The 21,242-nt window shown below is 39.3% G+C and overlaps 1 protein-coding gene and 1 pseudogene across 2 annotated transcripts; both read right to left on the bottom strand.

The window, feature by feature from the left end:
• Nucleotides 1–464: 464 nt before the first annotated feature.
• LOC149834746 (pre-mRNA-splicing factor SLU7) lies at nucleotides 465–9,921 on the bottom strand. 2 transcript variants are annotated; one of them, XM_090011533.1, is made up of 11 exons: nucleotides 9,906–9,921; nucleotides 7,138–7,334; nucleotides 6,592–6,755; nucleotides 6,379–6,491; nucleotides 5,827–6,240; nucleotides 5,547–5,682; nucleotides 5,132–5,431; nucleotides 3,892–4,108; nucleotides 3,562–3,665; nucleotides 3,396–3,464; nucleotides 465–974 (listed from the first exon to the last, which is right to left on the bottom strand). In XM_090011533.1, exons 2-11 carry the CDS (start codon nucleotides 7,151–7,153, stop codon nucleotides 897–899), a joined length of 1,611 nt encoding a protein of 536 aa, XP_089867659.1. In that variant the 5' UTR covers nucleotides 7,154–7,334; nucleotides 9,906–9,921; the 3' UTR covers nucleotides 465–896. The 2 variants fall into 2 exon arrangements, with proteins under 2 accessions (XP_089867659.1, XP_089867657.1); XM_090011531.1 differs by lacking the exon at nucleotides 9,906–9,921 and adding an exon at nucleotides 7,897–8,196.
• LOC149834745 (pre-mRNA-splicing factor SLU7-A-like) lies at nucleotides 7,493–20,449 on the bottom strand (annotated as a pseudogene).
• Nucleotides 20,450–21,242: the final 793 nt, after the last annotated feature.

Here is a 21,242-nt window from a genome sequence, read left to right as displayed (position 1 = left end):
TAATCAATATATATTTCAGAATTCATATTTGAATCTAACAAGATCCACTCCATATCTGATCCGTTTGCAGCCCTATACACAGATACCAAACCATCCACTCTACAAGTTCAAAGATGAAAATAGAACCTCTCATGACTTGGTTGACTGACAGAGAAAAAGAAAAGAAAAAACCCATAAAATAAAGAACCAACTTCAACAAACACAAAATGGCACTCCCTTGAATTAGTCATCAGGCTAGGCACCAGATGACATAGCAGCAAATTCCAGGACTTCCACTACTGCAAATTTATAAACTCCCTTAGACTCCCAGCTCCCAAGCAGAGCCTAAAAAGAACACTTAGTGGGCACTCAAGAAATTGAACATCATCTCACACAAAACAACAGTATGACTCGTCATATATAAACACGACAAAAAGAAAAAAACAACAGGCGAAAGTAGAAGAAATGGAAAGGACGTATATACATTTTATCAGCCAACTGGACAACAACCGATAAACATTAAGACAAAAACACAAACTTCGTTCGCACTCTAAGGTGTCATCGGTATAAAATTGGTAATGGGAATGAGTTACATTTTTTGCAAGCCCACTTGATGTAAGGCATCAGCCAGAAGTGTGGCCAAAAGACAGCTTCTGCTGAGTGAAGACAGTCAAGGAAATGGTTTCAGTAGGTTGATTTAGTTCATAGGCCATGTTTGCTGTGAGATATGTTGATCGATGCATGTTCGCTTGCAGAAAAACGCAAGCACGTTACATGGCACCCATTGTGGTCGAGTTGGAACCACAGTATGGTGTTATCATACATAAAAATAGTTTTCATTGTTGATTTAAGCTTAATGCTAAAAACATGCCTGTATAGCTAGCTGCTCTACCAAGTCGAGATGGGCCCATTCTCCCTCAGTGCAGGAAATCCTTCATTGGATCATCACGGTGGATCTTTTTCATCCTGTAAGCTTCCATATCTTCTGCAGTAACCTGCACAACTTGAATTCTTAAGCACCAAACAGCAACACCAGGAACACAAACAAATAGTAGAATGAACACCTGTACAAGGTTACAGACATTGTTTACAGTCATCAAGACTTAAACTAACTGAGACAAACAAGCTGTATATGCTTACGTAAAGATACACATTTTAAAGACTATTTAGATTGTAAGGCCAGGACTGGGCTTCCATTTTTCAACCCAAACCTATGTCACCTGGGTGCGGGTACAGAGGGTATGACACGGCAATTCCAAAAAATGTGGATATGGGTATATATATATATATATATATATATATATATATATATATATATATATATATATATATACCCATATCCACATTTTTTTGGAGACTTCTCCATTCCTTTTCATGAGATAAATCGTGACTTCATGCGCAAGATTCAAAAGAAAGAAATTGCAGAGGCTTTGAAGAAAATGAAATCAAGAAGGGCAGTTGGCCCAGATGGTATACCTATCGAGGCTTGGAAATGCTTGGGAGAGAAAGGTTTAGAATGGTTGACAAATCTTTTTAACTTGATTTGGCGAACAAATAAGATGCCTAATGAGTGGAGGAAGAGTACTTTGGTGCCTTTATATAAGAATAAGGGTGATATACAAGATTGCACAAACTATCGTGGTATAAAACTCATGAGTCATACTATGAAACTTTGGGAGAGGGTGATTGAGTCTAGGTTGAGGAAGGTTGTCATGATATCGGAGAATCAAATTGGTTTTATGCCTGGAAGATCAACTATGGAAGCTATACATCTTCTTAGACAACTTATTGAAAGATATAGAGAGAGGAACAAAGATTTGCATATGGTTTTATTGATTTAGAGAAGGCATACGATAGAGTACCTAGGGACGTTCTCTGGTGGACAATGATGAAGAAAGGTGTTTCTCTCAAGTACATTAGTATAATTAAAGATATGTATGAAGGAGTAGTAACCAATGTCCGCACTTGTGGAGGGGTGACAACCAATTTCCCGATAACGGTTGGGTTACATCAAGGATCTGCTTTAAGCCCTTTCCTATTTGCGATAGTGATGGATGAGCTTACGAGATCAATTCAAGAAAATGTACCGTGGTGTATGTTGTTTGCTGATGATATTGTTTTGATTGATGAGTCTAGAGCTGGGGTTAATGCTAAGTTAGAATTATGGAGACAGACATTGGAAGCTAGAGGTTTTAAGTTGAGTAAGAGTAAGACTGAATATATGGAATGTCGGTTTAGTAAGCAACGAAGTAGTGATGGGAGTGTAGTGAAGCTTGGTGAGCAAGATATACCGGTGAATGATTATTTCAAATATTTGGGATCCATCATTCAAAAGTATGGAGAAATTGATGGAGATGTAAATCATAGGATAAAGGTTGGGTGGATGAAATGGAAAAGTGCTACTGGAGTGTTGTGCGATCGTAGAATGCCATTGCGGTTGAAGGGAAAGTTTTATAGGACGACTATTAGACCCGCTTTACTATATGGTACGGAATGTTGGGCTGCCAAGAGACATCATATTCAAAAAATGAGTGTAGCTGAGATGCGGATGCTTAGATGGATGTGTGGAAATACAATAAAAGATAAGATTCGGAACGAAGAGATACGTAAGAAGGTAGGTGTTGCACCCATTGAAAATAAGATGCGAGAGAATCGTTTACGGTGGTTTGGACATATTCGGCGAAGGCCTAATGATGCTCCAGTTAGAAGGTTGGAGAAATGGGAAAATATATTAGTTAAAAGAGGTCGGGGTAGGCCTAGGAAGACTTGGATGGAGATGATAGGAAAGGATATGAATGCTTTGAACCTCACCGAGGACATGGCGTTGGATAGAAATGATTGGAGGAAAAGGATTCATGTGGAAGACCCAAAATGAATTTCTTTTTTGGTTCATATCGCTGACCCCAATTGTTTTGGGATGAAGGCGTAGTTGTTGTTGTTGTTGTATATATATATATATATATATATATATATATATATATATATATATATATATATATATATATATATATATATATATATATATATATTGTTTGAACTGACACAAGTCTACTTTCAATCTGGATCAGCTTTGACACAGGTCTAATTCAGACCTAGGTTGAAACAGATTCAGATCTTGTCTGAACAAGACTTGTGTTTGGGTGCACTACAATGGGTGAGACATCAGAGCCATTGACTACCATGGTGTTAAAATCTACTTTTGAAGTAAAGAGCAAATCAAAAAAACAACATTTGTATATTCACTTCTAACAGAATTACTTGAGATAGAGATGAGAAAGAAATGATTTTATTTACTAATAGTGGTCAACTGTTGAGCAACCTTCATAATTGGAAAGACAGGCTCAGACTCAAACATGAAGCCTCTCTAACTTTCGTTTCCTTGATAAAAAACACGCTAGGGATGAAAAAGACAGTACCTCATCGTTCCATTTAACATTGTACTTCCGCTTTCTTTCATCTTTCTCCTCCCTCTTTCTTACATCCTCCTACAAGGAAAGAGAAACAGCAATGAGCAACATTATTTTGAATAGAAGAAAGAAATTTCAAGCACTAAGTTTGATATTGCATATTCCATGACTTTACCTTTTTAAGTGCCTCAGCAAGGCGTTTCTGGTCCAGAACAAGGTCATCAGGAACATCAGTGCCCCAAGTAGCCAGCCTTTTTTCTTCAACCTCAGCGGGCTTTTCTGTATGGTGCAAATTAACTAGTTAGCAACTCAGAGATACCATGATAGTTACAACCACAACTAGAAATTGTGCGCAAGCATGAATAACTCATACACACTTGCACATAGTGCATGTAGAAGCTATAATTTTTATTGCTACTTCTTAAGATCCAACCCAGGCTTCACAAAGAAAATAAACAATTTGTAGTCATATTCCAAAACCTTCCAAGTATTACTGACAACAGACCTTCCATAGCTTCTTTACGGGCAATATTGGCTTTCATTAGATCGGTTGCTGCTTCAGCAGCCTCGATTCCTGCTGAACCAGTACAGTAGCTGTTCCGGATAGTCTGCCTGCAACACTTGTATCCCCACTGGTGATCTTTCCACCATGAACCCCAAACACTTGTGTGATTATTGATATACACATCCTCCTCATACTTGCTCCTTGGAAGGGACTTCTCCTGCAAACGGCAAGATGAAAAAAGTTAACCAACCAAGGCCAATGGAAATACATTAGCACATGTCCATGATAAACATTCTTAACAATAATAGCATGATATGGAAAAGCATCCAAACACATGAATTGACCAAAATGATATGAAGGACTGAAAGTTCCAACTCTCCAACACATGATCAAGTCCCTAGGAGATAATGTGAACCAATGTATACAGCTAATTTGACAACCACTACAAAGTCATTGACTAGATACAATAAGATGCACAACGAGAGGTTATGACAAAAAGACGCATATATAGTAGTTCAAGAATCATGCAGTCATTCACCAATATACTATAACATACACAGAAATTTCTGATATACACTTGACCTACCTCTATACATGCTGTCCAGTATTAACACAAACAACCAATTACAGATACCTATCTGATGCAAGCATGACCTATAGTAGTCAGGTAATACAATTCTGTCTCTCCAGAAAAAGTACAATTTTAAAATTATTTCAAAATATAAAATTAAGTAACCAAGAGAAAATACACAACCAACTTTGTGCACAGCCTCAAGGTCATCCAATCATCTGGATTAACACAAATAACCAAACACAAAGCTGAAAATATTAGGGGACATTTACTAGATAATATGTGCTCCCATATGTTCTTCATTACAACCAAGAACCATATAAACAGCCAGATAATAGAATTTTGAATAGGAAGTGGACCGCAAAAAGGAACCAACAAGGATCAAAGTTTGATCATTGGCTTTTTTGAAAACAAAAGATATTTGAGTTCTTTACATTTAAACTGACAAGCAATTTATATGCACTTTGTTATGGACATCTAATTTAACATAATTAAACAACATATTGACTTTTATCTGAATAAATTTACAAAAAGTTCCTACTTCCACTTTTTTAACTAATGCATGTTCTCATGCTGTCACATATTTGACATGAAGGTCAAGCACAACAAGCAACCATGCCGAATTAATAAAAAAAGAATCAAAGAGGACATCTGAACTATGAGTCTTACCTGACCCTTAATGATTCGGCCGGCACGATCATACTCAACCTCTCGTTCACTCTGGCCCAGTAGAAGTTCCCTATGAAGTTCTTCTTCAGAAGCTGCATTTCCATACTTTTCCATGATAGATTCCTTCGTTTGAGACTTTAGCTTCTCTTTTTTCACTTTAAACTCTTTGTACAGTAGTTCAGCTTGAGATGGGGCTGCCTGCATATGAATATCTTGTCCCTTCTCAAATGCTTCCCAAGCATGAATATTGAGCTGCTTAAACTCTAATGCTTGCCCACTTGCACGATATTGGTTATCTCCCTGAAGCATTGCCACAAAATAAATCAGTATACTATTAGATACAGGATAAAAAATACCGGACTAGTGTTGGGGAACAACTACCCTCACTCTCTATACCGATAGTAAGAACGCTTACCTCATAGAACTTTTCATTGGCATCTGCATCGGGAAGGGGATCCTCCCTCATGGATCGAGTTTTGGGATCATAATACGCAGAGTTGACATCAAGATTTAAAAGATATTTGGCTGTATCTTCTCGGATACGCAGATTCCTGGAGATAAAAATAAGCATTTGGAGAACATTCAGAATCACATAAAAGACAACTGACAAATGGAAACCAAAAAACTAGAGAGGAAATTTCTCAATAAGAGCTGAAATTCAGAAAACAATATAACCTGAAAGTGCCTCATATTACCTGACAGTTCCTGTACTGCCGCCACCAGTTGTTCTTACACGTTTCTCAACCCTTGCAAAATCCATCTGCTTACTCTCGTCAACCTTTGCTTCATCAACCTTCAGCTCATCTTCATCATCATCCTCATCACTACTGTCATCACTATCTTTCTTCTTATTGTTTTTCTCTTCCAATTTTTTCATCTGCTGCTCTTTCAGATATTTCCTTCGAGCTTCATCCCTTGCTTCATATCTTTGAATAACCCGAGCATATGTAGAAGCATCGTAACCATTCCAGCGATCACGTTTCCCCTCATAATCAAGCTCAAATGTCTCTATTTTCTCATCTGGTGCTATGTGCTTGTTGGTCCATTTTGCACCTACCTTCCGAGGCCTTTCCATGCATGACTTAGTGTCGTGTGTCATAGCTCCACAGCTTATATGCATAAGGCAAAAAACAATATGATGAGTTTTCTGTATACACAAAGTCCAAAAGAGGGACAAAAAGAATATTTATTGCACTTTCAAATTCAGGTAACCATATATCAACATCATTGATGCAACAGGGACTTACTTTTCACATGCACCTTTTCTGTACTTGTCAGCCTGGAATATTTTTGCACCTCTGTCATACCAATCCTTGGTGTAGTTTGGGTCAGATTTCCACTTCCTTTGATGTTTCAAACTCTGGTTACAATGGATAGAACATGTATCAGAAACCGCATGTAAAGATTTATGTCAACCATATCAGTATAGCATTGTGTATGTTTGATAACGGACGACTTACTGGTCTCTCCGCATTAAGATACCAAGGTGCAGATGACATATACTGTGGAATATGAGGGTTGATCTCTTTCCCATCTTCATCAAGCTCTGCTGGAGCCAACCCCGCCTTTCGAGCCTCTTCCAATTCCAGCTGTTTCCGGTGGTCTTCTCGAGATTTGAAGGCCACTGCAGATGTAAAATTTCACAAAATTCCAACTTTTAATACCAAAAATAAAAGCTAACAAATTGTGGAAGCAGAATCACAGGCATTTACTCTTATGTCAATCAAAATCGACATGAAAAACAAACACCAAAATATATGACTAACATTATATAATCTATTTCTACAACAAAGAACAATAGACACAATAGTCATCTTCATATGAATATGTTCTCGGAGAAATGAAGATCAAATTAAAAAAATTCAACTAAGATATGATATGCAATTCATACGTCTTATCTAACCACACAAACAGAAAAAGCATTAAAGCAAGTCCTATTGGCAAAGGATAACAATCAGATTAAAAGCAAGACTAGAGCAAATAATCAACAAAAGACAAAAGCTTGCCTGATGAAGTCGCCATCGCTGCGGCCAATCGAAGCCCGACCGGGAGGGGAAGAGGGCGGCGATGTAGTGCGCTAAAAGATATTTTATTGTGCTGCTAAAGTTTTCCCTACCTTGGGGAGTTGCGAGGTTGCGTGGGCCTACCTGTAGGAGATGACAGTCTCGGGCCGCGGGGCAAGAGAGGGCTCTGCTGCGCAAATCTGCGAAGGTACAGCACGTTAGTAAAATAAAATAAAAGAAGAAAGGGCAGGGGGTGAAGCCCTCTCCCTTGTCGGAAATCCAAAGACAGCAGGGGCCTCTCCCCTGCCCGCCGAAAATCAGAGCTGGCAGGGGCCCTGCCCCTGCCTGCCGAAAATGCTCAGGCGGAAGGGGGCAAGGCCCCTGCCGACTTGCCGAAAAAGAACGAGGGCAGGGCCCAAAGGCCCCTGCCAGAAGCCTTATCACAGAAGGCACGGGGGTGTTGCCCCTGCAGGCCTGAAAAACGGGAGGCACAGGCCTGAAAAACGGGAGGCAGGGACTAAAAGCCCCTATCGATCGACTATATGCAGGCGACAGGGGCATCGCCCCTGCCGACCTGCCGAAGAACGACAGGCAGGGGCTTTCGCCCCTGTGGGTCGGACAAGATTCAGGCGGCAGGGGCATCATCCCTGCCAGCCTGTCGGAAAAACGACAGGCAGGGGACCAAAAAGAAACCGAGAAAGAAGAAGAAGAAGAAGACAGCGAAGAGAAGACAGAGAGAACAGGAAGACGAGAGAGGGTTACCTGTGAGGTGACCGGAGAGGGGGAGCCCAGGGATGGACGGGGTGTCCGTCTAGGTAGGTGGAAGCAGGGACCCGGGGAGGTGGTGTCGCCGGCGGAGTTCCGGCGAGCCGAGGGAACTCGAGAGGGCTGCGGCGCAGGGGGGCTACCTGGGGGTCATCGGGGGTGTCGCCGGCGTCAGGGAGGAAGAGGGTGACAGAGGGAGAGAAACCGAGAGGGACGAGCACGGGGGGCTGTCGATCGGCGCTCCGGCGAGCCGTCGACCGGCGGCTGGAAGTCGGACGGGAGGAGGGACCAGGGCAGGCGGCGAAGGTGGGGAGGGTTTTCTAATGCCTAACACCTCAGTTGCTTATAAAAGCACGGGGGGAAATCCAGTTCGGGTCCGAGTCAGGTCCAGACCCGACCCGGGTCCGGTTTTTTTCCTGGGATTTGCACAAAGTTAACACTATCGTATTATATCGTAAACGTATCATAAATTTTTAATAAAAACTTTTCCAAAATTCCAAAAAAAATTACAAAAATCAGAAAAAAAATAGCATAAATTATAAAAAAAAAATCATATGATGATTTGCACAAAATACAACCATAAATTCATATACGAAGACAACTACATAATTTAAATTAGTAACAAACCATGCAACTGATAACTGACAATGTAAAAAAAAGACAACTACAAAATTTAAATTTTAAATACGAAAGCAAGCGTTTTTAGTAATTTGAACTCTTTCACACGAAAGCACCTTTCAATCGCTCACCTTGCAACCGACAGGCTGCTAGAGTAAAACTACATTTTTCAAGTACTAGAGAAAATGAATATAAGCAACAGCATATAACTAATCATCAAGTGTATAATAACATCATAAAATTTAAGAAATTCTGAAATCCTAAATGCACATAAAATAGCATGAATCTATCAAAAAAAATCACTAGGGCATATCATGTAGCTTGGCTGTCATTAAGACCAAATAAGAAAATGTTGAATTCATATTTATTGAAATAAATCAGTACATAATTAAAGGGTGAACAATGTTGACTTTAACAGGAATTTCACAATACACTGTGCTACTATTCATATAGAGACCCTAGGCATCTCAGGACAAGATTGCTCATATCCTAATAGCAAAAATCAGGCACAAATGTCTTGGAGAAGCGTAATCAATAAGAGAAAAAATTAAAAAAATGCAATAATAAGCCAATCATCAATAAACATGACACTTACGGCATCCAAAGTGAGAAAAGATTCACACAGCGGCTCCAAAATGGCTGCAACACATTTTTGGCCACATAGGATCTATCAACGCCGCTGTATTTGTATTTATGTAGTGTGCTGATATCATAAGCACCAATATAACCCATTTAAAATACAGAAACTCAAGTATTCCAAACTCGGAGACATTGCACCAGATGTCAAAGAGCTCTCGCCTCGTCGGTAGTCCAACTGCCGAAACCGACCAGTGTGATTATCAAAATCCATTCAATCACAAAGTACATGGAATCAAAACCATTTTTTCTCCCAAAATGCATAAAAACATCATCTTCTTGAGACAAAGAAAGAGTCAACCTAAGAAACCACATAGACAACCTCGAAAACCTACGGAAATTTTGAAGGTTACGACATTGACTACAATGAAAGGTTATACAAAAGAAAACTGCTGCAAATTCCATTCAAGAGTGAGAAAACTAACTGCCCACAAAGGTATAACCAACAAAAAACCACACAAGAAACAAAAACCCCTTAGTCCCATCTTCTGAATCGATTCAAGCTCAATGAAACGAAAGACCAAATCGAATAAACTAAAGCAAGTGACTAATTTTAGGGCAGAGTGAATCAAAACAAACAAGAAAAGAAACACCGAAAAGAGGAAAGAAACTAACAAAAATCAAACTATAGCAGCAACCAAGAGCAAACCAAGCAAACAGATTGAATAGCAAGAGTTCAATCAAACCAAAAAGGATGGGATCGGAACAAGAAGAAAGAGAAATCGTTCAAACAAAGAAAAGAGAGGACTCACTCTCTCGACGGGCTGAGACGGAAGAAGCGGATCCGTGATGTTGCAGCGGCGGGATCAAGACGGGTACGGAGAATAGGAACGGTGGGAGCGCTCCTTCTCCGTTGCCTCCCGCGCTAGCGATGACAAACAAGAGAGAGAGAGAGAGAAGAAGAAGAAGAAGAAGAAGAGTGTGGTATCGCTCTTGTGCATTATTAACTAATTTTTATTTCTTTTATGAAAAAATTATATTGGACAAATAAAAAAAGAATAGTACAAGGCATGATTTTGTTTTAACTAAAATTTATTTTTTGTAATTTTCTTTTTTTTGTGTGGTCCTGATATTACATCATGGACTAGGCGGGTCCAAGTGAGGATGTAAATGATTCGGATTCGATTCGAATACTGGTATATCCATTCAAAACGTATGTGTTATATTAATATTAAGGGTGCAAATGGATCAAATTCAGTGAGAATCCAATCCGCATTTGATGCATTGCCTGCCTGATAGCCACCCATCTTAGCATTTCGCGAGATGGGTGTCGTGTTCATCTCGAGAAATATTGAGATGGATGGTCATCAGCAGCCGAGTTGCAAGCCAAACATGCAGCACACCGCTGCATAAAAAATGACCTCACTTTCATATATTGATCTTCAAATAGAATTTTGAGTGTAGGTTGGTAATACTCTTTGTGGTTTTAGACTCATTCAGATCAATATTTATGCCTGAATCTGTATTCTGGATTCCGGTTTGAGTCCAGTCCATTTGCATGTTGCATGTAAAATGCATGTCTCAGCCTTTCTTTTTCTTTTTTTCTCCACAGGATCTGACAGTACCATATAAAATGGGATTTCGATTTCGATTCAATTCAGCTTCGTTAGATCCATTTTCACTATGTACCTGCTGCTTAAAATTCAGTTTCAGAATTAGATTAACCATGATCTAGGGCATACATATGAAGAGAGAGAGAGAGAGAGAGCGACGTTTGTGTATGATCCTCTCTCCTAGTAAACAAACACTGAAAGCCTATGAAACAGTTTGTCACCAAAGATAGGCCATTTGTTCTAAAGTGAGAATTTTTCATAACCGCTTCACGTGAGGAAATTTTCCGCAACTCTGTAAACATGAGATTCATTTCTCTGGTAACTAAATGAATCAAAGGGATATGTAAGAAATTTTAGTTGTGAAAGTTTTCTCCACTCTTCGTTCTGAGAAAACAAATGTCAGCTACAATTTCTTAGGGCAACGGTTTACTTTCCTGCTTGCAAACGTATCCTAAATGGTTGAAGTCATTTATAAGGAAGGAAAAGATCAAGGCCTTGCCTCTCGGCTGCATCAAAACCATCAAATTTGTTCTTGCCCTTCTACGGTGTCCCTTTCTTTCACTTTGTTGAAAAAATTGTACTTTGATGATTCAACTTTTTCTTTTTTTGTTATTTGGTTAAAAGTAAATGAGATGGCGACATCAACCAGGCCGGTGAGGATTCGGTAAAGGTGTAACCTCACTACTACATGATATAGGATGAGGTATCATGCATGCACACTTATATTTACTTTTTTTTTTTCTGTGGTCACTTAATGAGCCTCATGTCCTGCGAAGCAGGTTATATGTTTCCTCCGAACAGGGGAGTTAGCTACATCTCATGTTCGGGGGTCCCAAAGAGCATCACGTATGTAAGCATGTGTGTCTCGTATCCCCATGTTTGTCAGCATTAATTAGCGTTGGAGTTTGATGAGATTGCAAAGACTTAAGTACCCTCTCCTCCATTGGTGCTAAAAAAATGACGATTCTTGAAAAGGAGTGGTTATAAAGATTTAAGTACCCCGAATATGATTATTTAAGACCCAGTCTCTGCACTGCAGGATTATCCAAGAAAGAAATCTCCCCTGGAGGAGGCCATGAACATCAATCATCTCACTCTCTCTCTCTCTCCCTTCTCTTTCTACTTCTGTGCACATCGAGCAGAAGATCCTACATTGCTCCATCAAGCACTGACTGACCTGCACATTGACTGTTGTGGAGCATGATTCAGAGTTTTTACCCTTACAGGAGGAAGGTTTGGGGGCTCCTCCCAGCGTGGATAGCATCATTCAACTAAATAAGTTGTAGATCATGATTCAGAGTTTTTACCCTTACAAGAGAGGGGTCTGGAGGCTCCTCCCAGCGTGGGTAGCATCATTCAACTTGAAGAGTTGTGGAGTCTGATTCAGAGTTTTTACCCTTACAGAAAGGGGGGTCTGAGGGCTCCTCCCAACGTGGGTAGCATCATTCAACTTGATGAGTTGTGGAGCTTGATTTAGAGTTTTTGCCCTTATAGGATGAGGGTTTGGGGGCTCCTCCCAGCGTGGATAGCATTGTTCAACTTGATTCGTTGTGGAGTCTGATTCAGAGTTTTTACCCTTACAGGAGGGGGGTTTGGGGGCTCCTCCCAACGTGGGTAGCATCGTTCAACTTGATTCGTTGTGGAGCCTGATTTAGAGTTTTTGCCCTTACAGGAGGGGGTCCGGGAGCTCCCTCCGGCACGGGTCCCGGGTGTCGTGGTCAAAAAATGCATAGAGTGTCGTGGTGAGAAAGACATATGTTTGTTCCAAGCAAGATTGGAAGAAATCAATGGAAAATCCAACAAGGAGCATGTCAGAATCAAGATATAGATATCAAGCGAGAATGGTGTTGTGCAACTCAAATAACACAGAATAATAGGGGTCTGGTTTTTAGTTAAAGTGGAGAACGGAATGACAATAGAAATCGTTGAAAAATTACAAGAATAAACTAGACTCAATAACGAAGACACCACTTTTTACGGATTTGGAATATGACCTCCGGTTAGGGAGATATGGCCTTGACAAGTTGGTCCTAATTCGGGTAGCGATTTACAGCGATTTGCTTACTGAATAACACTACAAATCGCTATAGTGATTTGCGGAAGACACTACAAATCGCTATAGTGAGATCCAACAACACTATAAATCGTTGTGGGGATCGTTGGAGACCAAAAAACATTATAAATCGCTATAGTAATTTGTGGAAGATGCTATAAATCGTTGTTGAAAAGCCGGATAACACTATAAATCGTTGTGGGGCTCGTTGAAGACCCAAAAACACTATAAATCGCTATAGTGATTTGCGAAAGTTACTACAAATCGTTGTTGAAAAGTCGGATAACACTATAAATCGTTGTGGGGCTCGTTGAAGACCCCAAAACACTATAAATCGCTATAGTGATTTGCATAAGACACTACAAATCGCAGTTGAAAAGCCGGATAACACTATAAATCGTTGTGGGGCTCGTTGGAGACCCGAAAATATTACAAATCGTTGTAGGAAAGCCCGATAATACTACAAATTGTTGTTGAAAGGCCCCAAAAAAATTGGTCCGGAGGGCGCTGCCCCCCAAGCCCCCCACCAGGGGCGGCCCCCCCTGACCCCCGCCTGCTGGATCCGTGTCAGGGGGAGCCCTCAGACCCCCCTCTTGTAAGGGCAAAAACTCTAAATTAGGCTCCACAACTCATTAAGTTGAATGATGTTACCCACGCTAAGAGGAGCCCCCAAACCCCCTTCTGTAAGGGCAAAAACTATGAATCAGGCTCCACAACTCATCAAGTTGAACGATGCTACAGTCAGTGTGCAGGTCAGTCGGTGTTTGATGGAGCAATGTAGGATCGTCTGTTGGATGTGCACAGAAGTAAAGAGAGAAGGGAGAGAGAGTGAGAGGGTTGATGTTCATGGCCTTCTTCAGGGAGAACTCTTTGCCTCCCTTGATTTCTTCTCTAGAGAGAGAGAGAGTTTTACAATGTTTTATGGAGAAAGAAGAAGAAGACTTTGAAGAGTCAACATCATCCTTGACTTTCTGGATGGAGGACATGTTTATCCTTTTTTTGAATTGTTTGTTTTTTTTTTTAATGAAGGGCATTTTTGTCATTTTTTTCAAACAATCGCTTTATGAGAAGAATAACAAGAACGGGTACTGAAGTCTTTGCAACCACACCAAACTCTAATGCTAAGTGATGTCAACATACACGGGAATACGAGCCCCATGTGCTTGTATACGTGGTGCTCATTCAGACCCCCGAACACAAATGTGGGATTCAGTGAATCATCGAGGGAGAACATACACCACCCTCTCCACGTCCTGCCAGGTAAAACCCCAGGTAGGGTCACTGACACCAGTCCTTGTGTCAAGTCAAACCAAGGTTACTGAAAATGTTATAAGAGAGTGGGAAACACGTTTCCTGAGAAGCCGTTTTGGAAATGAAAACATGAAACACCACATTTTTTAAATGTTTGGGAAACAACTACCCTCACTCTCTATATCCACAGTAAGAACGCTTACCTCATAGAACTTTTCATTGGGATCTACATCGCGAAGGGGATCCTCCCTCATGGATCGAGTTTTGGGATCATAATACGCAGAGTTGACATCTAGATTTAAAAGATATTTGGTTGTATCTTCTCGGATGCGCAAATTCCTGGAGATAAAAATAAACATTTGGAGAACATTCAGAATCACATAAAAGACAACTGACAAATGGAAACCAAAAAACTAGAGAGGAAAATTCTCAATAAGAGCTGAAATTCAGAAAACAATATAACCTGAAAGTGCCTCATATTACCTGACAATTCTTGTGCTGCCGCCACCAGTTGTTCTTACACATTTCTCAATCCTTGCAAAATCCATCTGCTTACTCTCGTCAACCTTTGCTTCATCAACCTTCAGCTCATCTTCATCATCATCCTTATCACTACTGTCATCACTATCTTTCTTCTTATTGTTTGTCTCTTCCAATTTTTTCATCTGCTGCTCTTTCAGATATTTCCTTCGAGCTTCATCCCTTGCTTCATATCTTTGAATAACCCGAGCATATGTAGAAGCATCGTAACCATTCCAGCGATCACATTTCCCCTCATAATCAAGCTCAAATGTCTCTATTTTCTCATCTGGTGCTATGTGCTTGTTGGTTCATTTTGCACCTACCTTCTGAGGCCTTTCCATGTATTAACAATAATCAAGGAGGTCAAGATATGCATGACGATAATTCTGGAGATAGGCATGATCACAAGTCAGGAAGTAGGATAATTGATAAAAGCATATCTCGGCCTTATCGTTTCCCATGATTATAGGGAATTTATTGCCTTATTGTGAGAGACACCTCTTGCATATATCTGGTTGTATTGCCATAGAAAAATAATACACAGGAAAATAAAAAAAAGAGAGAGCCAGAGAGTGCTCATTACCTTCATGGATGTAGGTTCTTGCAAAAGGACTGAACCACGTAAAGAGTGTTTTCCTCTTGGTTGTTCTTCCTCTTCTCCATACTCTGTTTTTTTTTTGCATGGTATCAGAGCTATAGGATATTTTTCATAAGTTTGAAGGTTCTGTTCTTCAAAATGGCTCAACAAAGTTCTTTTGTCAGTTATCCATATCCGGCTTCCCTGAATACTTTAAACTTCATCTCGTTGAAGCTCAATCACACCAATTTCTTGTTGTAGATGACTCAAATCTTAGCTCTCATAGAAAGCCAAGATATGAAGGGGTTCATCACTGGTGAAACTCAAATGCCTAGTCCTACCATTGATGATCCTAACAACACAGATGTTGTAAAAACAAAGATAGAAAATCTAAGTTACATCTTGTGGAAGAAGTCTGATCGTCTTCTCAATGGTTGGATCACAACCACTTTATCTGAATCCGTCTTGGGTTTAGTTGTTGGAATCAAAACTTCCAAACAAATATGGGGCATGTTGATTGATTCTTTTGCACAGGATTCTCAGGAAAGGGAATTCTGCCTCATTCAACAACGATCTTCTATCAAAAAAGGATCAAACTCGTTAAATGATTATATTTGGAAATTCAAAGGCCTGTGGCCACCATTGGGAAGCCGGTTGAAGACAAAGTTAAGGTTTTTTGGCTTCTACAAGGGCTCGAGCAAGGTTATGAGCAGTTTGTCACTAGTATGCTAAAACCACTGGTGCCATCATATCGTGATATTGTTTCATTTATGCAAAGTCATGAAACCAGAACCAATCTCGGGAGCAATTCTGGCATCTCATCAAATCAAATGGCGTATTTCAGCAATCGCAACAATTATAACAATAAGCTTAACAAAAATAAGTTCAATTATTTCAAGTTTTCATCAAAAGAAAAAGGGTTCAATCAAGGTGAAAATAATCAAATAAAAAACCAGCCTCACCAAAGAGACCAAAAGCAAAAAGATAGCAACAATCAAATTGGAGGCTACAACAGAGGGAAATTCTATGTCATGATATGTGGTAAGAAAAATCATTCTGTTGTTAACTGCTATCATAGGTTTAATCACTCATATCAGGATGAGAGTATCCCTCAAGCTTTGGCAGCAATGACTATATCTGACTCTCAAGACTCTGAATGGTTTGCTGATACGGGTGCTTCCTCACATATGACAGGCGATATTGGTAAGTTATCCAACTTAAAGCTTAACCAAGGTTCAAATTCGATCATTGTAGGAAACAGACAACGTCTTAATATTTCTCATATTGGCAATGCTAAAATTCAGTCTGCTCTGACCACCCTCTCCTTAAACAATGTTTTATTAGTTCGAAAGCTAAAGAAGGATTTGTTGTCAGTTAGCCAATTAACATCTGAATTTCCTTATGTCTTTGAATTCACGTCATCCGGGTGTGTTGTGAAGGATAGGAGAATCAGTCAGACAATAGCAACAAGGAGTAGGCGTGGGAACCTGTATGCCATGAACGATGAACCAACAACTTTCTTCTCAAATTGATGTAAGTTGGTCTCGACTGAACAATGGCACGCTCGATTGGGACATCCTCAAATGAGTACTGTTTCCTTTTTGCACAAGAATAAGATGATAGATGTGAGCCAAGATCAAATGTTTAAATTTATTTGTGGAAGCTATCAATTAGGAAAAGTCTGTTGACTTCCTTTTATTTCTAATAAAGAACTCTGTGAGAAACCTTTTATGAAGATTCACTCGGATCTCTGGGGATCAGCCCCTGTTGTTTCTAAAGATAATTTTAGATATTATGTTGTTTTCATTGATGATCATACTCGATTCACATGGTTCTATCCTCTAAAAAGGAAATCCCAGATGATTGAAGCTTTCTCTTATTTTTAAAAATTTGTTGAATGCCAATTTGAGAAGAAAATAAAAAAATTTTAATGCGATGGAGGAGGCAAATATTCAAGTTCCGGTTTTATCAAACATCTTGAGAATCATGGAATAAAAAGGCAAGTATCTTGTCCTTACACACATGAACAAAATGGAGTTTCAGAACATAAACATAAGAATGTTACTGAACTTGGTTTAAATATGATGCATCATGCAAATGTGCCTAAAAATTTGTGGGTTGAAGTGTTTGTTACTACTGTTTTTCTAATGAATAGGCTTCCATCAACCACGTTGAACATGGAAACACCTTTTCTTAGGCTTTATAAGAAACATCCAGACTATTCTAGCCTGCGGATTTTCAGATGTCATTGTTTCCCCTATCTCAGAGATTACAACACGAACAAATTCGACCCTTATTCTTTGTCGTGTGTCTTCATTGGCTATAGTAATGAGTATAAAGGCTACAAGTGCCTCTATTCTTCTACAGGCAGGATATATATATATATATATATATATATATATATATATATATATATATATATATATATATATATATATATATATATATATATCACGTCATGTGATATTTGATGAGGGGAATTGCCCTTTTGTTAATCCAAGATCTTTAATTCAACCAAGTTCTTCTCAAGGAGACTCTGCTTTATTTAGATCCGATTCATTGCAGTTTACAAGATCAAAAGAAGTTTCTCAAGATGTACCACATTTTTCTACCTTGTTGCCTACTAACTTTATAGTAGAATCTCCATATAATAATCAGACTGAACCACCATCTATAGCAGTTGAAGGAAATTGTGATAAACCTTGTTGGAACAATCTCTTGGGCTCTTGTGATCAAGATCATAATGCACCAATGCAAGGTAATCCTACTAGTCTTGCACCAACTCATTCTATTGTCACTCAGCATGCATGGGATTCATAAGCCAAATCCCAAATATGCTCTTTCGCATGAAGTTGATTTGTCTATCCCTAAGGAACCTATAAATATAAAAGTTGCTCTTGAGCATGCTGGTTGGCGAGCTGCAATGGAGGAAAAAATAAAAGCTTTGAAGGCGAACCAAACATGGGAACTTGTCAACAAGCAACCAAACATGAACCTTGTTGGATCCAAATGGGTTTTTAAAACAAAGCTTAATGTTGATGGCACTTTACAACATCTCAAGGCACGTCTTGTAGCCCATGGTTTTAATCAAGTTGACGGGATTAATTTCTCAGAGACTTTTGCTCCTGTTATTCGACCTGCTACCATTCAAATCATTCTGACAGTAGCTACATTAGACTATTCGACAACTTGATGTCAAAAATGCCTTTTTGCATGGTATTTTAAAAGAAACAGTGTTCATGACTCAACCACCTAGATATGAGGAACCATCTCATCCTGAGCAAGTATGTAAACTCAAGAAGGCTTTATATGGCCTAAAACAGGCGCCCTGAGCCTGGTTTGATCGTCTAAGCTCTTATCTTATTTCACAAGGCTTCTTTTGTAGTACTGCTGATCCCTCCATGTTTGTTCAACATATTGATCACCATATTGTCATCCTTCTTATATATGTCGATGACATTATCATTACAAGCAACAGTTCACCTCTTCTTTATAAGGTTATTGCTAACCTTGGAAAAAAAATTGCTATGAAAGATCTAGGCCCACTTCACTATTTTTGGGGAATTGAAGTTCAATCCAACTCTCATGGGCTTTTTCTATGCCAACAAAAATATGCTCGAGATTTGCTCGCCAAAGCTAACATGCTTGATGCAAAGCCCATGCCAACTCCCATGGCACCAAAGCTATCTCCTGCAGAGCAAAATACTTCTATATTTTTCAACGTTACTCAATATCGCAGCTTAGTCGGAGCACTTCAATATCTTACGCTTACTCGACCAGAACTATCTTTTTGTGTCAACTATGTCAACCATTTTATGAATAATTCCTTTGTTGGGCACTTTCAAATGGTCAAAAGAATCCTTCAATATGTCGAAGGCAATCTAAATAATGGAATTCAACTTCATTCTCATAGAAATCTTGATCTTTATGCCTTTTCTGATGCTGACTGAGCAGGATGTCCTACCACACGCCACTCTACTTCTGGTTTCTACATTTTTCTTGGTGCCAATTGCATCTCCTAGAGTGCCAAGAAACATCGTACTGTAGCTAGATCCAGCACCGAAGCAAAATATCGAGCCATGGCTTCTACGACTACTGAGTTAACTTGGATTTCCTTTATTTTGCGGGATATTCAACTTCCTCAATTTCAGCCTCCAATAATTTTCTGTGACAATATCAGTGCTTTATATATGACTATTAATCCTGTGTTGCACTAGAAGTCGAAACATATTCAAATCGACTTCCATTATGTTTGAAAAAAAGTGGCTCAGGGAACTCTCCAAACTCAATATACTCCTTCACATCATCAACTTGCAAATATTTTTACTAAGAGCCTCAACCGTGATAGATTTTCTCTCTTGCGCACCAAACTTGGTCTTCATGGACGACCATGTTTGAGGGGGAATATTAACAATAATCAAGGAGGTCAAGATATGCATGGCGATAATTCTGGAGATACTTCTGGAGATACGCATGATCACAAGTCAAAGAATATCAAAAAGGAAGGAAGTATGATAATTGATAAAAGCAGATCTCTGCTTTATCGTCTCCCATGATTATAGGGAATCTATTGCCTTATCATGAGAGACCCCTCTTGTATATATATGGTTGTATTGCCATAGCAAAATAATACACAGGAAAATAAAAGAGAGAGAGAGCTAGAGAGTGCTCATTACCTTCGTGGATGTAGGTTCTTGCAAAAGGACCGAACCACGTAAAGAGTGTTTTCCTCTTGTCTGTTCTTCCTCTTCTCCGTACTCTTTTTTTTTTTGCACCATGCATGACTTAGTGTTGTGTGTCATAGCTCCACAGCTTATATGCATAAGGCAAAAAACAATATGATGAGTTTTCTGTATACACAAAGTCCAAAAGAGGGACAAAAAAATTATTTATTGCACTTTAAAATTCAGGTAACCATATATCAACATCATTGATGCGATAGGGACTTACTTTTCACATGCACCTTTTTTGTACTTGTCAGCCTAGAATATTTTTGCACCTCTGTCATACCAATCCTTGGTGTAGTTTGGGTCAGATTTCCACTTCCTTTGATGTTTCAAACTCTGGTTACAATGGATAGAACATGTATCAGAAACCGCATGTAAAGATTTATGTCAACCATATCAGTATAGCATTGTGTATGTTTGATAACGGACGACTTACTGGTCTCTCCGCATTAAGATACCAAGGTGCAGATGACATATACTGTGGAATATGAGGGTTGATCTCTTTCCCATCTTCATCAAGCTCTGTTGAAGCCAACCCCGCCTTTTGAGCCTCTTCCAATTCCAGCTATTTCTGGTGGTCCTCTCGAGATTTGAAGGCCACTGCAGATGTAAAATTTCACAAAATTCCAACTTTTAATACCAAAAATAAAAGCTAACAAATTGGAAAAGTAGAATCATAGGCATTTACTCTTATGTCAATCAAAATAGACATGAAAAACAAACACCAAAATTTATGACTAACATTATATAATCTATTTCTACAACAAAGAACAACAGACAAAATAGTCATCTTCATATGAATATGTTCTCTGAAGAAATGAAGATCAAATTAAAAAAATTCACATTAAATTTTTAGATATCCAAAAGGTGTCCATGCTCAGTAGAAACCTCGTAGGAACTAAGATATGATATGCAATTCAGAAATCTTATCTAACCACACAGACAGAAAAAGCATTAAAGCAAGTCCTATTGACAAAGGATAGCAATCAGATTAAAAGCAAGACTAGAGAAAATAATCAACAAAAGACAAAAGCTTGCATGATAAAGTCGCCATCGTTGCGGCCAATCGAAGCCCGACTGAGAGGGGAAGAGGGTGGCCATGTAGTGTGCTAAAAAATATTTTATTGTGCTACGAAAGAATGATGAAACAATTTTAATTTAACAGAATAAGCGATTTTTGTGTGGCAGGGGTCGAACCCCAACCCAGTTGAAGCTGACCGGACCAAGCCGGGCTCGGTACAAGAGACTAGGGGTAAAGCTCGACTGAGTCAAATTTAGTTTGCTAACTAAACCAACTCGGTCTAAAAGAGAAAATCGTGCTGAGCTCAGTTCTAGCCAAGCTTAGCTCGGCTGGCTACGCGACCAACGGGAGGGGGTGGGCTTGGTGGTCAAGTCGAACCTAGCCT

The sequence above is a fragment of the Nuphar pumila genome, chromosome 6 (assembly GCF_984573655.1).
Source record: "Nuphar pumila chromosome 6, dmNupPumi1.hap1.1, whole genome shotgun sequence".
Lineage (NCBI taxonomy): Eukaryota > Viridiplantae > Streptophyta > Magnoliopsida > Nymphaeales > Nymphaeaceae > Nuphar > Nuphar pumila.
Note: the sequence above shows the minus strand (reverse complement) of the source record. Positions and strands in the feature narration are given on the sequence as shown.